Genomic DNA, 14,864 nt, shown 5'->3' with positions numbered 1-14,864 from the left:
CAGTGCCCACCTGTCCAAGTCTTCCAACAAATAAGCAGGCAAAAACACATTTGAGAGCGAGAGAGATAGTTCTCAGCCTGGATACCTTTGGGCTATATTCTTGTCTGGCTATGGAATGGAATGTGGAAAAATTCAGAAATTAAGACTAGAATGAGCCATGGCTTCTCAGACTCCAGATTAGCTAGTCCACCTGTGCCAAAAAAAATGCATTGGTGTTTTATTTTGTTTTGTTTTAAACCCATCTGCCTGATGTAGTCACGCTGAATTTAATAAAACCATTCTCTTTGGTAAATGGATTGCACAATTCCCCCACCCTGCTATACTATATTATGCATATACACACATACATACACACATATATTACCTATCTATTTAGCTAGCTAGCTATCCACCCACCCATATATATCTGTGTGTATTATATATAAAACAGATACCACCAGGGCTGTGTAAAGAGACTGTTCTACCAGTACAACAACAAAAAAGAATAGCCATCAGTCACATTGAGAATTAATCTATGTCTAGCCCCAGTGTGTCCCTTTCTTATGTATGGTTGGTCACACACACACACACACTCTCTTATGGGTGTATTTATTGAAGGATTTTAAAATTGCTACAGCAACACCTATGTTTCTCTAACTATTTGGATGCTTGGAATCATCAAAGCACACCGTTTATAAATAACTTGATGCAATTCTGACTGAAACCACTTGTGCAGTATTTTAAAATCTAAAACATAATCTTGAAAAACACATTTCCAAATAACTGCAACATATTCATGTTAAAGTATGGGATACTCCAGTGGACGTGGACCTGTCAAATTCAGTCCCAACCCAATGGTGATTTCTTGAATTTTCAAGTGAAGCACAGAAAAAACCACAGTTCTAGTTTGGGACAATTACGTAGCTGTGGGTTAACCAAGTGGCTAGTACATCAGCTCTAAAGGCATTTTGAGCCATTTTGTCTCAGAACAAGCTTTTGTCTCAGAACAAGCTTTTGTCTCAGAACAAGCTTTTGTCTCAGAACAAGCTTCATATGCTTTATAACAAAATCAGCAGTGTTATAAGTCATTTACTTAGTGGTGACTCACAACTTCTAGTGCAGTGAATTACTTGGATCTGTGCAGATGCATAGCTGTCAGCTTACAGATTTGAAAATAAGGGACCAGCAGCCTTGAAAATAAGGGACCAGCGGCCAAAATAAGGGACCTGCAGCCTCACCTGTTCCAGGCACTCCAGTCTTCCTGTCCTTCTGCAGTCTGGTCAAACTCATGCTGGTAGCTTTAAGAACACTGTCCAGCCAACTTTGTAACCAGAGGTTCAACTGAATAGAATCTGAGTCACATGCACTACAAGGCCTATGCAGCCTCAACTTACGATGGCTCCCTGGCCTGGCTTTGCACTGCAAAGTTTGCAGCAGCACATGCAACAAAATGGCGTCCAGTATTCAAAACCCCCCTCAGCTTGCATTAACTAGCCACACACACACACAGCCTCCCCCCCTCGCCACGAGATCACCAGTCACCCACCATTTTAGTCAACCAGCTCCTTTCTTTTCCCCCATAAGTCAATCGAAGGAGCCTTCAAAACAAATTCAAAAGCCCTCCTCCCACGAGATCTCCTTTTCTTTTCCCCCACCATGTGCCCCCGCTCTAGACAGACCTTTTCGCCAGCAAGGGTGAGTGGGCCGTCGATGACGTATCCATCCGATTTCGATCCGAGCACTCAGCACAGGTATGTTCAACTTCTGAGCCCCTCTGAGCCAAAGGCAGAAAGCCCAGCCAGCAGCCAAATGAAACCTCAAGGAAAACCACCGTCACCTCTCCGCTGGGAAGCGCTGAGCAAAGGCAAGTCCCCAGGCAACGCGGCCGATTTAATCAGCACAAGACATGCAAGCTCCACCCCCCAGTCGTTCTTAGACTTCTTATTGGGTGAGCAACACAGCCAAGCAACACAGTTGGAGCCTACCTCCTCCCTGGCTAGCCGGTAGGGAGGGAGGGAGAGGAGCTGCTTCCTTTGAAATTTAAGGGACATCATTTAAGGGACATCCATCAATAAGGGACAGAAGCGGGACATGGGGCTGGAATAAGGGACTGTCCCTTCAAATAAGGGATGCTTGACAGCTATGGCAGATGCTCTTCATATTAATGCCCTATGCAGCCAGAGGATTTAGGATCCCTTCAGGCTCTGAGCATGTCTTCTCCTAGCCACACCCCCTATGGTGTCTTGAGGAATTCACATCCTTGTCACATCCCCACCCCCTGAACCCTTTGGCACTAAGCAGGAGTACAACAGGCATCAACATGGTTCCATTCTCTCCCCCCCTGCGAGATGTTGGCCTAGGGAATCCTCCTTCACCAGCTAACCAATGCCTCAAAGGGCCTGCTGAATCACCAAATATTATGCTACCCCTTTAGCAGAATTCTCTCCACTCCCATGTGAGATCTATTTTTTTCTTTTTGTATTATTTTTTATTTATTTATTTATTTATTTTGTAAGACACGCTGAGTAATGGGGTTGCAACAGTAGGGCAAAGTACACATTTAAAATCAACACGCCCATAGAATAATAGAACTGCAGATAGAACCCAAGGGTCATTCTAGCTCAACTCCCTGCAATGCAGGAATTACAGTTAAAGAATCCCTGACAGATGGCCATCCAACCTCTGTTGAAAAATCTCAAGTGAAGGAGTGTCCACCACCTTCAGAGAAGTCCAAATTCAACTGAACTCCCATAGCCAGTTTGGGCCATTGGGGAAAATTCCTAAAGGTGGCCAGCATGTCCTACTTTGTCCTGTGGAAGGGCAAGCAGTGCTGATTTTCTGTTGCAGAAGCAAGTCAAAAGTGGATGCTGGCTTATATTCTGCTCAGCTTCCCAGCTCTCACTGTTCAGCTAGCACAAGGCTAATGCTTTCAGGCTGCTGAGGTCCTGCCCTTCCATGGGGGATAGCCAGCAATGGCATAGCCCATCTGGTCTCATTATCACCTCTCCTCTGGTCTTCAACATACCTATGTGTGGGGTGTGAGAGGACAGGACTGGTCAAATCTTTTAGAATTTGGCATCTTAGGTTAGCCCAACGCATTTGGGAAGTTGAGAGATGGGGCTGTCAAAGTTGTCCAACTTCCTTGCTAAGCAACAAGCTTTGGTCAGTTTGTGTGTTCAGACTTGGTGGAAGGGAGAAGTGACCTCTCTGTTTGGACATGATGGAAGACAGGAAAACCTGCCCATCTTAGAGGGACATGTTAGGGTAGGTCAGACTTTCATGACAGCATTATCCTCAATAGTAGGTGTACAACAGTACCATCATCACGAAGGGCTAACATACCATATCCATTTTAGGCAATCTTGTGATGTAGTGCTAGGACTTTATGCGAATGAATCATCTTCATTTTTGCCAAACTTACTCCCACTCTGCAATCAGGTAGACGCAACAGATCCTGATATGTGGATATGTTAATTTTGCAAAACAGCATGATGTATTTTTTTATGTAAATAATAAGCACCTTGCTGGTCCGGGGCTCATTTCAAAGAAAATAAACTTTCTTGACTTCTCTGTGTTTCTTAAAATATGCATGTTAGTTGAAACCTTGTCCATGTTGTGATGGCATGCAATGAAGTGTAAAATTAACAAACACACTGCAGTGCAAAATCGTGCACCATTCCACTTACTCATAAATCATTTATGTACATGTTTGATAATCCTGTCTCTTACATTTTCATTCAAGATTTCAAGTGAACCAACTTATCTGCATTCTTTTTCTTTCTTACGCATTTGATTACTGTGAGCTTCACACGTGATACAGATAAAGAAGCAAATTGCAACATTGGCATACAACCCAGCATTACAAACACACTATTTAAAAGCAGAATATTGTAAAGCAGGCATAGGCAAACTCAGCCCTCCAGATGTTTTGAGACTACAATTCCATCATCCCTGACCACTGGTCCTGTTAGCTAGGGATGATGAGAGTTGTAGTTCCAAAACATCTGGAGGGCCGAGTTTGCCTATGCCTGTTGTAAAGCATCATCATCATCACCATCATCTTTTTATATTTTTATATACACATAAAATCCCAGGGCACTATCTTTTTAAAGTTAAGCCAGGCTGCATGTATTTAGGACCATGTATTTAGGAATAAGATTTGTTGAATTTATTATCAGTAAACATGCATAGGATTGGGTATTTAAAAGCCACCAATCTTAATGGGAGACTCAAACATAAATATATCCCCTATTGAAAACAATAAAACTTCTAAGATCTACCTTGCAAAAGCACTGCCAGACTCATCAGATTAGGATGGACTAACCATCACCCAAGTAACTCTTAAACTGGTCTTCATTGTAGTGACTTGCAAACACAAGTCTTCTTCAAAATTTACACCTCCAACATATATTGGTTGCTCTTTTGTCACGAAACAGAGGTACAGCATTAAGGTTTCCAGCTGTATTAAAATGTGCAAACTCTAAATATTAGTCAGCATGAGAGCCGGTTTGCCCTTTCTGCATTTTCAAGTCAGGACCTGAAGGGCTGAATGAGAGTGAGAGAACCAAGTTATTGGTGCACATAGGCAGAAAGGAAATTTGAAGGAAATTTGCAAATTTCATGATTTATAAGGAGGTGCTCCTGACTAAGTCATGTTGTTCCCTTAATCTCACCCCACATCCCTGCCTCAGCTATCAAATAGTGAGAAAGGATGTAGCTTCTAAAGTGCCACAGAGCTTTTGTTTTTGCAAATTTGGCCAAACATGACTGAAATGGTTCAGTTCCTGAGATGTGGTCACGACCATTCACGAAAGGCTGGGTTAAAGAAGTTGAAAACTGATAGTAGGAGGAGAAGCTATTCCAGGACCACATGTAGCCTTTTTGTTTTGTTTTTCAAGGGTCTGGCAGTTCTGTTATGTAAAAAGAAAAATCACATCCTGTACAAAAAACACACCCACACCTCGCAACCAATTTACCATGCTCTGAATAAATTATGCAAATGAGCAAAATGTAACTTTGATTAATTCAAACTTGTATTTCAAGGAGTTCAGAATCTTTTTGTGAGTGGGGAGGCGATACAGTGTAAGGAACAAATGGACATAACAGATGGGAGTGGTAGTGGTAAATTAAGCTACAGGGCAAAAGGCAGAAATTCAGAATAGAAGGACCTGTCAATTTATTTTAAAACTTTTCTCTACCACAAAGCCTAACAACTTGGACTTTCTAGAAGAAATCAGATTTAATTGTGGAACACAAGCCATCACCAGTTGCTTTCTCTTATTTCCTGAGTTGAAAAATGTCCAGCAGTAACACAAAATTATGGGAGAGGATACTTGAATTGATAATGCATAAACAAACATATTGCTCATGTACTGTGTACTGCAAACAAAACTTAATGTACCACTGGACAAGTTACGGTAGTTATATGTTGCTCTTGTATTCACATGAAAACCAATAAACATTATTTGACCGGGGAGAGAGAATTATGGGTTTAGAATTATGGTTAATGGTTAATCCCCCTGCTGACTGACCCTTGAGACAAAAACATAAACCTGTTTGAAAATGTGCAAAGCCATTAAAAAGAGAGAGAAAAGTGTCCTTTGTCCAACTACTTACCGATTTACTGCTATTCACTAGATATTCAACTTGCACAAAATGGTATGGGCAAAAGATCGCTAAAATATTTAAGAAGAAATTCTTAGTGCTCAGGTTTCTATCTGTGTCTAATTTTAAGGTTGTCCCAAAACAACAACAGGTCCTATTTACTCCAGAGCATCAACTGAAGGTGCATGAAGCGACTGCATCACTAAAGCTAAGCAGGTTTGGGTCTATTCAGTGCCTGGGCGAGTGACTGTCTGGGAACCACATGCAAGCCACCCTGGGTTCCATGATGGAAGGAAGATGGGATATAAATGTAAGGAAACAGATCAATAAATACACTTCTGCTTTAGGAAGGCAATATCTGAGATTTCAGTTTTTTGATGTGTGTGTTTTTTTACCCTGCTTTCCTGATGGGTTCAGTGTGGCTTGGATGCTGTGTAGACTCATCAAAAGCCACTGTGAGTAGTTTTGTCAGCAGTGTGTTGATGGAGAAGAAGGACGTGGAACGACATGTGGATCCAGAATTGGCCTCCACAGTCACTTACGGACTCACTGTTAAAACTGTGTTTATGGAAGACAATCTTACTCGGCTAAGAGTGATCGCCAAAGAAGAAGAAGAAGAAGAAGAAAGTTGATGGAGACAATTGTGCCTTGCTCAGAAGCTGCAATATGCTAAATGAACCTTACACTGCTCAAACTTTTTAACTCGGTGACACCATGAAAAAACAAATCATCTTAGAGGAGTTCCCTCCTCCAAAACTGTTGCTCTGAAGGAACACCAATTATGAGAATAAACGGGTTACCAAAAGATGGCATGTTTGTTTCTAAGGTAACCATTTTGTCTCCAGACAAAAGCTAGCTTCGTCCTTGGGACAAGCAATACAAATAACTTTGTTTATTCTGGGGTCTGATTCTTTGAGTTTCAGCAACAGCACAGAAATATACATGTTAATGGAAATGGCAGCCCCATGCCAAGTTCTCCTCCATCCTGCCTCATCTAGGGTTACCTGTGTAACCTCAATGCCCCACATTACTGGCTGCTGCTGGCAGGTATAGAGAAATAAAACAGGAACATCTGAGTAAATGTTACAAGGAGAGAGGAAAGAATTTGACAAGTTATGAACATGCTCCATCTACCAACAGGAGTCCATTGGGATTTTAAATGAGTACTGCCGCACTCATCTTGACCTTGGACCACATAGTCACTCCACTGTGTTTTAGAACATGTGGCTATCCTCTGTAGACCAATGTGACTATATATTTGGCCAACTTGCACTTGCTACATACTGAGTGATCATTGTTGTAAGCAAATGCATGTCCTTGTGTACTAGGCATGAATTAATGGGATTTGTACCTCTGGCATGCCAAAAGGAAACAAAAAAGTTTGAAAACATAGGTTGAAAACATTGCTACAGTTATTAGGATAAAAACATACTAGCACACCAGATTATATCCTTTTAAATATGTTTGTGGGAGGGGGAGTTATTGTTTTCTTTTTGTTCTTGCTTTTATTATGTATTTTGTGTTTTTATTTAGTTGTGAACCACTCTTAGATCTTCGGACGGGATGCTGTTTTGGTGGCCACAGCATAAACCATGTTGTGCCATTTTAGCTAAAGCAGATCCTTAAGGTCAGACACCTTCTATAATACAGTGTTTGCATTCATTTTACACACTTGGACCTGCAGATAGCAGCGGCAAGGAGGCAAGGATCATGGTGAAAGACAGGAGTTACTTGTAAGGTTATTTCATCTTGCTACCATCAAATATGCTTCCATGGCAAAGCAGGATCTCAGCAGGGCAAAGAAGCAGGGAGAAAGTGTGATGATTCACACTACAAGGGAACAAAACTATAGGGTGCATGTGTCCTGTATGCAAGTCAAATACCCCAGAAGACAAAAAGGAACAGCTGGAGCAACGGCTTCACAGGCAGCAAACTGCTGTTGCTACTGTTCCTCTTTGTGTTTGTTTGTTTGTTTGTATGTTACTACAGCAGTTTGCAAGCGGAATGGGGAACACTGTGACTGCTTAACTCAAACATCCAATTCACTAAGATTACCATTAATAAAAGCCGGAATCTGCTTGGCAACAAGGCCAATCCGCTTAATGCTTTCAGCTAGGTTTTTTTGTTTTGTTTTTGTTTTGGTGATGAAATGCCTACCAATTTGAGGAAGAAAGGTTTAAGTGGGTGTGAGGGTTTGATTAGCTGCTTGTGCGTGAAAACGTGCTCCCTCAGAGTTTGTGCGACCCCACAAACCTCCGTGTGTGACGGAGCTCCTCAGACATGTCTGCTCTAGTCACTAGTAGAGTCCGACAGTGGCTGTCTGCGGAAGCGTTTCCAGCAAAGAAGTTCCTTAACGGAAACGCGTCTCCTGGACTCACGGCGTGACAGTTTCCTGCGAGGTGTGGGTCTGCCTATGGGAGACTCCGATACCTCCCCACTGTTCTCGCTGGAAGCCTCCCTGAGCCCTCCCTCCTGCTCGCATTCCCTCAGAGACCCACTCCTCCCCCTGCTGGTCCCTGCTTCAGCAGTTGAGTCTCTTTCATCCTGCCTGAGTCCCTCCACCACCTGATGCTCTGATGGCAGTTCCCTGACAGTGGGCTAGGCTGTTCAGATTCTCATCACAATAAGCTTCATGTGTTATTGTAAAATTGGTCATGAAAACATTCCCTGCTCTGCCCAGAATACTGGTGTTTTGGAATATCAATCTGTGTGAAATTTCATGAACATTGAGGAAAAACTGATCTGAGCAAGACCAATATTTTGCCATGCCTTGGAGAAATAATTAAAGTTCCCAGTCGCTATGGTTTTGAGGCTGCTCAGTTTTCCAGCTGATGGTTATTTACATAAAAATGTGCATGTCAATTGCATTCATGTCTACTTTGGCCCTGAAATGTACCCTAAAACGTACCAAGGATAAATCATTCTTCAAATAGCTTCTCAAAAACATATTCCCCATTTTCCAGTGGATCCATTAACAACATGTGAGAATAGCAGAAAACACAATGGTGTTGTAATGTGTTGTAATGGCTTCAGTTGCATGTCTCTTTAAACAATGGTGTCCTCCACATGTTGCTGGTCTACAACTCCCATCATTGGCTATGGTGGGGCTAATGGGAGATGTAGTTCAACAATATTTGGAGGGCACTATGTTGGTTAGCCCTGATTTAAACCATAGTTAAGCTTAAATATGGCTTAAAGGTGAAGAAGCAGGATGGTGGTGCACAGGAAGAAAAAAAGCATCTGTCTCATTTTTCTCCCACTCTGCTGCTGCCATGCTACCAGGAAATGAGCCACAACTTAAGTGTTATGTCTGAACTTGGGCTCTTAGTTTGTCTCCCCAACACAAACCATGAGTGATAAACCCAAACGCAAGCCTTGGTTATAGTTCACGGTTTGTTTCAGGAGAGACAAATAATGAGCCTGGACTCAGGCAAAATGCTAAGCTAAAGCACAGCTCGGGCCCTTGATTGTGCAGCAGGAGTGAGGGAGAACAGAAGAGGCTGAAATTTTCTTTCCGTGCACCAGCACGTTGCATGGTCCACCTTTAAACCATAGTTAAGCTTAACTGTAGTTTAAAGTGGCGTGCAAACTGGGCGCATGAATACATGGCCCAGGATATGGCTATTGATTCTTCTGCTCATGGTGATCTTACGCAATGCAATGAAATGAGGACCAGTTTCAGTTAAAGCTTTCCCCAGTTTTCCAGAGTCAGCAGTGAATAAGCAAGAACTCCTGACTAGAAACAGTCCACTCTCTTGCTGGATCAGCGCCAAAGGGACTGCCAAATATAAACTGCAAAACAACCGAAGCAAAATGCCATTCATTTTTGAAGGCTGTGAAGACATCCCAGCTTTGTGTGATTTATAAACAGTGGATCAAGACTCTCAACCTGCCACATGTGGAAAATTTGATGTTATAGAATGGAATGTAAGTATAAACAGAGGGTGATAGAGACCTGGAGGGGAAAAAAAATTCAGCCTTACTATTATGCATCTGTTCAATGGCACGACGCTGCACATTTTATTTAGATTTATATAGCCTAAGTATCCTTCCATGCTAGCACACTAGGAGCTTTCACTCTAATTCAAAGCCTACAGTATCAGAATACAAATTCCATAACATAATCAAATAGAGTAAAATACTCCATCATAAATCACTGCTGAGGGGGGAAAATAGTAATGAATCATAAAACAACCTCGGTTAACATTATGTCCTTACATTCTCTCCCCCCCCCCCAAGAAGTTTAGAGAAAAAAGTGATAGCAAAATGAAAGGTGGGGAAAAAAGAACACTTTTCTGACCTCTTGTGGGTGATGAGCTTAAGCTCTGAGGCAGGAGAAAGAAGCACCAGCTCCATAAAATGCATAAGCAGCATGCAGTTGCAAAAGCCATTTGATAAATTACAGAAGCGTAACAAATGGTACTTAGCATCAATCTTTTATGGTCCCACCTACTCTCGGATGACTAATGCATCTCCTGCTGGATCCCCCCCCCCCCGTTATTGAAAAGCTTTAAGCAGCTTCAAGGAGAGCCATTTTTAAAACTCCCAGTGAAATATTTCCTTGCCTGAAATTTGGAACCTTTTCCTAGCATAAGTTATTTTATGTCATTTTCAGGGATTCCTAAAATATGTTACTGAAAGACAGCCATGCTCTGCACGGGCAAAGGAAGGAGGAGAGGGGAAGAGAGATGGAGCCAGCCTGCACAAGAGCCCACTGCACTGCAGGGAGGGGGGGGGGCTGCAAAATGGAGCTAAATTATACAAGCTCTGCTCTAGGCCCTCTTTCTTTTACAGCAGCATAGGTCTATATGCAGGAGCGAGCTATTGTGGCTCTTCCAGGGGTTCTACTGATTGAGCATTCACCCTGGTTTGCTTGCACGAAACTGACACAGAGGCTAGATCATATCTGGTCTTTTTTGAGCTTTCCTTCTGATTTGTATGTGGGACAGCTATATGACTACGAGCATTTACCCTGCATGCATTCTGACTTTCCTGCGGGCAGTTTACATGTCTTCCTGTTAGTCGCTCATTCATTTCACACTTTTTAAAGGATTTCAAACCTGCAAAAAGTCCAATTTTTTTATTTATTTTTAAGTGGATTTGTTCCACTAGGGTAACATAGTGTTTTGATCTTCTTTAAATACATGAACCTTAAGTCCTGGCATGCGACTGAATCACTCCTGCAAAATACTGACAGCCTAGAGGCACCCTTAATCATTGTCTTTTCCTTCTGAATCCCCAAGTATGTTTTAAATGTAGATGAGCACAGCTGGCAATTGTACTAACTACTACCAAGTACATACTAAAATGCTGAAATGCTTCTTCAGAATCAGCGGCTTTCTGTAGCACCCAAAATAGCAGCATGAAGTTGCTTTTTCTGACAGAAAGGTGGTTTATGAATTGCTTGTGATAAAAAGCCCCCAATAATTCTGAAGCACCTTGTTAGTTTTTAAGATGGAACATTATGAGACTCTTTGCTCTCCAAATGATAGGTACATGTACACATTACAAGAGACACATCAAGTTTCATCCGTGTGTGTGTGTGTGTGTGTGTGTGTGTGTGTGTGTGTCCATCCAGTTGAACAAAGACTAGCTAAAAACTGCAGGCTTGTACTGAAATGTACTGGCAGCAAATAAAACAGCCTCTTCACCTCTGACAACATCAGGCTCTTCCAGCTCAGCTCAGTGCTCACTCACTCTCTCTCAAATGAAGATAATGAAATCACATGAACAATACTAGGGTTCAGTGGGGCTGGCTTGCCTCTCTGACTGCGGGTGTCCGGGGCCGTGAGCCATCATTGGGCCATGCATGCTATGTCATCACACCCCTAGCATGTATTATGTCATCATACCCCCCAGTGTGTGTGTGCTGACATCATCGCACCCTCTGGCATGCTGACATAATTTGCACACGTAGCTGTGCCACACCGGTCCCCTCATTTAAAATGTTGTGGGAGCCAGGGCATTCAAGGACCCAGGGACTCAGCACCTATGCTACAGTTGTAACCTCTTCTGGGGAGGTTCTGTAGAGAAACATAATGAAAATCAGTAATGTTGGGTGCCAAGCCAAGGGGCCCCAAAATTGTTCAGATCCATAACAGCGAGGATCCATTTGGGGTCACCAAATTTTGGCCTCGCTCAGGGTACCATCTTACCAAAGACTTCCAAAGTCTGCCCCTACACACGTGCCCAGTTACTGATTAGTAGGGCATTGGGAACAGACCTCAGAAACATAGGCGTTACAAAACCATCTCTGTAGTAACAAATGTATTGTTGCATAGTCAAATAAATATATTTGCACATTTGTGTGTGTGTGTGTGTGTGTGTTATTGCACTATATAAAATCTGCAGCAAACAAGTGATGGAGAGAATTGCAAATCCTGAGTCATTTTCAGGACTTAGTTGTCTCTCAAAAGCTACTTCTGAAAAGAGGCTTGCAGGACTATCGCAGAAACTCAGACTGTCAAACCATTCAAGACCACACTGGTAAAAAATGGGCCAAGTAGAGGTTAAAGTCATTCAACTGGTAATAAAGCAGCATAGTTTCCTAATATACATACAGAAATGCCTACAAGGAGAAAAAAAATGTGCAAAAAATGTTTCTCTATACACAGGAGAATTAATAAAGATGTAGCTTGCAACACTGAACTTCTTACAATTCAATTTTGTGCTTGTTTCCTTGAAGCCCCACTGCATGCAGTGGAGCTTACATCTAGGTAAGGGTACATAGGATTGCATCATAGTCCTATGCATGGGTACTCAGCAGTATGAGTATGTCCCACTGTCTACAATCGGTAAGCACTCATTAGTAAGTGTGCTTAGGATTGCAGCCTTGGTACATTCATTGATTTTAGTGAGAAAATGATTGATCAGCCTATGATATTTAGTGATGGTTGAAAGAGAGCTACCACTAATTTCTACCATGAATCAAAACTATTCACACAGAAAAGCACACATGAACATCTCTATAACACTTGAAGTATTCATTTGCATTTTCTTTACACTAGTACAGGAAACCTTACCTCCTAATGGAGGTAACTGGAGAGAATCTAGTAATAAATATATTTTAAGCTATCAGTTTTGAAATCAGTAACGGGAATCCATTACATCAACCACAGGAAGTATTAGATATTCTTATTTTAAAAGTCGACACTGTACTCAATATGTTGCCCAGCAACCAACTCTCCAGTAACGAAAGCAGAGACAGGCATTTAATCCTTGGGCATCATCTTGAAATCATGTATTCCTGTAAAGATTTCCATGCACATCTAGGCACTGCCACAACCACATGGGTATAGTGATTTCTAACAGATCTATACCATGAGACATGACAGCACACAAATGTGCATGATTTCTAATATTTTAGTATGAATATCTAAAGCAAAAGCATTGAAATTAGCTCTGCAGCGTATCAGGGCTGTTATGTATTTCATTCCTAGTGCCTCATAATCATGCCTTTTTATCTACTGGATACATAAACATTCTGATGTGATCTGGAATATTAAATCCCAAGTAATAGCAATAAACATCTGTTACTTACATTTTTGAATCATCCCATAGTGCACAATAGGGATTCAATGTGCCCTGAAACAAATAACAATCACCCATCAAAATTTGTTCTTTGCTTACAGAGATAACGAATGGTTATGACCAAATGTACAGAATTTTAAATGGAAAAAACATCCTCAACCCTGAATTTTTTAAAAAGAAAGATTTGCTTTGCAAAGGCAATCATTTCACTACCCTTGTGAATCAAAGGATCCCATCACCCACCCATCATCACAGTGTAGGAATGTGGAAGACCAGAATGCAGAAGAGAAGCAGCACATGTTCTTTTCTAGTTGAAGAACTCAAATGTCAAAGGCTGGTGTTGTCAAACTATTAATTGTCCAATTATATATTGGGCAAACTAGCTACACCCAATCGTGTCCTGAGACCTACAGATGCAATTTGCACATGCTGCAGCATTTATATTTTGCAACTGCTAATTGGTGCTTCCTCTTGTCTCCATAACAGCTCACATTGTACTAAAAACATTAATATTTGATTGCAAAACTTAGGTAGATTCTTAAAAATCCCACTCTCTGAAAGATGCTGTCCTTGTGGCACTAAAACAGGTAAAATTCATCACACACGTTTTATTTTATTGCCCATTTTATGCAAAAAAATGTTAAGTATTCGGCCCCCTTATTGAAGGAGGGGATTTATCGCACTGACTCTTCCAGGGTGTCTTATCTGCTGAACAATTGTAGTAAGGACGTTGTGGAGAATGTGGCAAGATGTTTGAGTGATGCTATAAAATTACATCACCATAGGTCCTAAGAACCATTTTCATACCTCATAATATCTGGACAGTTTTATCCTAAAGTATCTCCCACTATGTTTCGTTAACTATGTTGCTTTCTGATCCATGTATACAATGCACTTTTTCTATGCAAGGAGATTGATTGATTGATTGATTGATTGCAAAACTCAGCTTTTTAAAAATAATAATAACAAAAAGACTGATGGAAATAGGGGATATCTACTGGCTGGCATGAAATGAGCCTGGTATGGCTGCTCTCATTATAAACACTAGCAGAAAAAGTACTTGGGGAGCTGTATGTAAAAAGCTCCATAAACAGCATTTCGTATTTGGCTGCAGACCAGGTCATTCTGACCTGGATTGCTGAAAAAGTGCAAAAAAAGAAGAAGCTTTCCCTTAGATTTCGCTACTTCGCTTTCTTTATCGATTTGGAAACTTTATTCCTGGTGTCCGGAAATTACTGAAAACCTCCTCTTTAAATGCCTGCCTCTGGATCAGCCATCTTATGTCCAAACAGCATAGATAATGAAACAGATCATATACAATCTTTTGCAGCAGTTCCACTCTGGCAAATTCAAGCAGGATATGTACCCTAGCAGGCTGCTGATTAGTTTGAGGTTTCAGCCAGAAATGTGTGTGGGGAGGTCTGTGCTTCAGAGATGGGCAACAAAGAACAGGGCGATAGTGGCAGTCTCTGTGGAGTGTTCTCAGTAAGGTCTGCCTAGCACTGATACTAATGTATTTTTTGGTACCAGGTGAAAACTATGATCTCAGGCAGTTTATGGAACATGATGACTAGGTTGCTATAGCTTATTCGCTGGTGACTTTCTAAATAGTTGAGAACATTTTTTTCCTCTTTTACTTTTGAAAGTTTCTTTTAAACCTACAATGGTCTATGGCTGTTTAAAACTTCTATTTTAAATTTGTCATAAGTCATCTAGAGACTGCTACTATTAAGCAACTAACAAGTTAAATG

At 41.4% G+C, this 14,864-nt stretch overlaps 1 protein-coding gene across 5 annotated transcripts in view; it reads right to left on the bottom strand.

Annotated features, from left to right (window-relative positions):
* The window catches only part of ADGRB3 (adhesion G protein-coupled receptor B3), a 443,824-nt gene that overhangs the window by 183,527 nt on the left and 245,433 nt on the right, over positions 1 to 14,864 (bottom strand). For all 5 annotated transcript variants that reach the window (XM_083497330.1, XM_083497327.1, XM_083497326.1 and 2 more), the window contains one exon: positions 13,124 to 13,167. In XM_083497330.1, the coding sequence (XP_083353456.1) occupies positions 13,124 to 13,167 (44 nt within the window). The remainder of the gene's footprint in view (positions 1 to 13,123; positions 13,168 to 14,864) is intronic.

Source organism: Podarcis liolepis, assembly GCF_965112155.1.
Source record: "Podarcis liolepis genome assembly, chromosome: 3".
NCBI lineage: Eukaryota > Metazoa > Chordata > Lepidosauria > Squamata > Lacertidae > Podarcis > Podarcis liolepis.
This window is presented reverse-complemented; position numbering and strand designations above follow the sequence as displayed.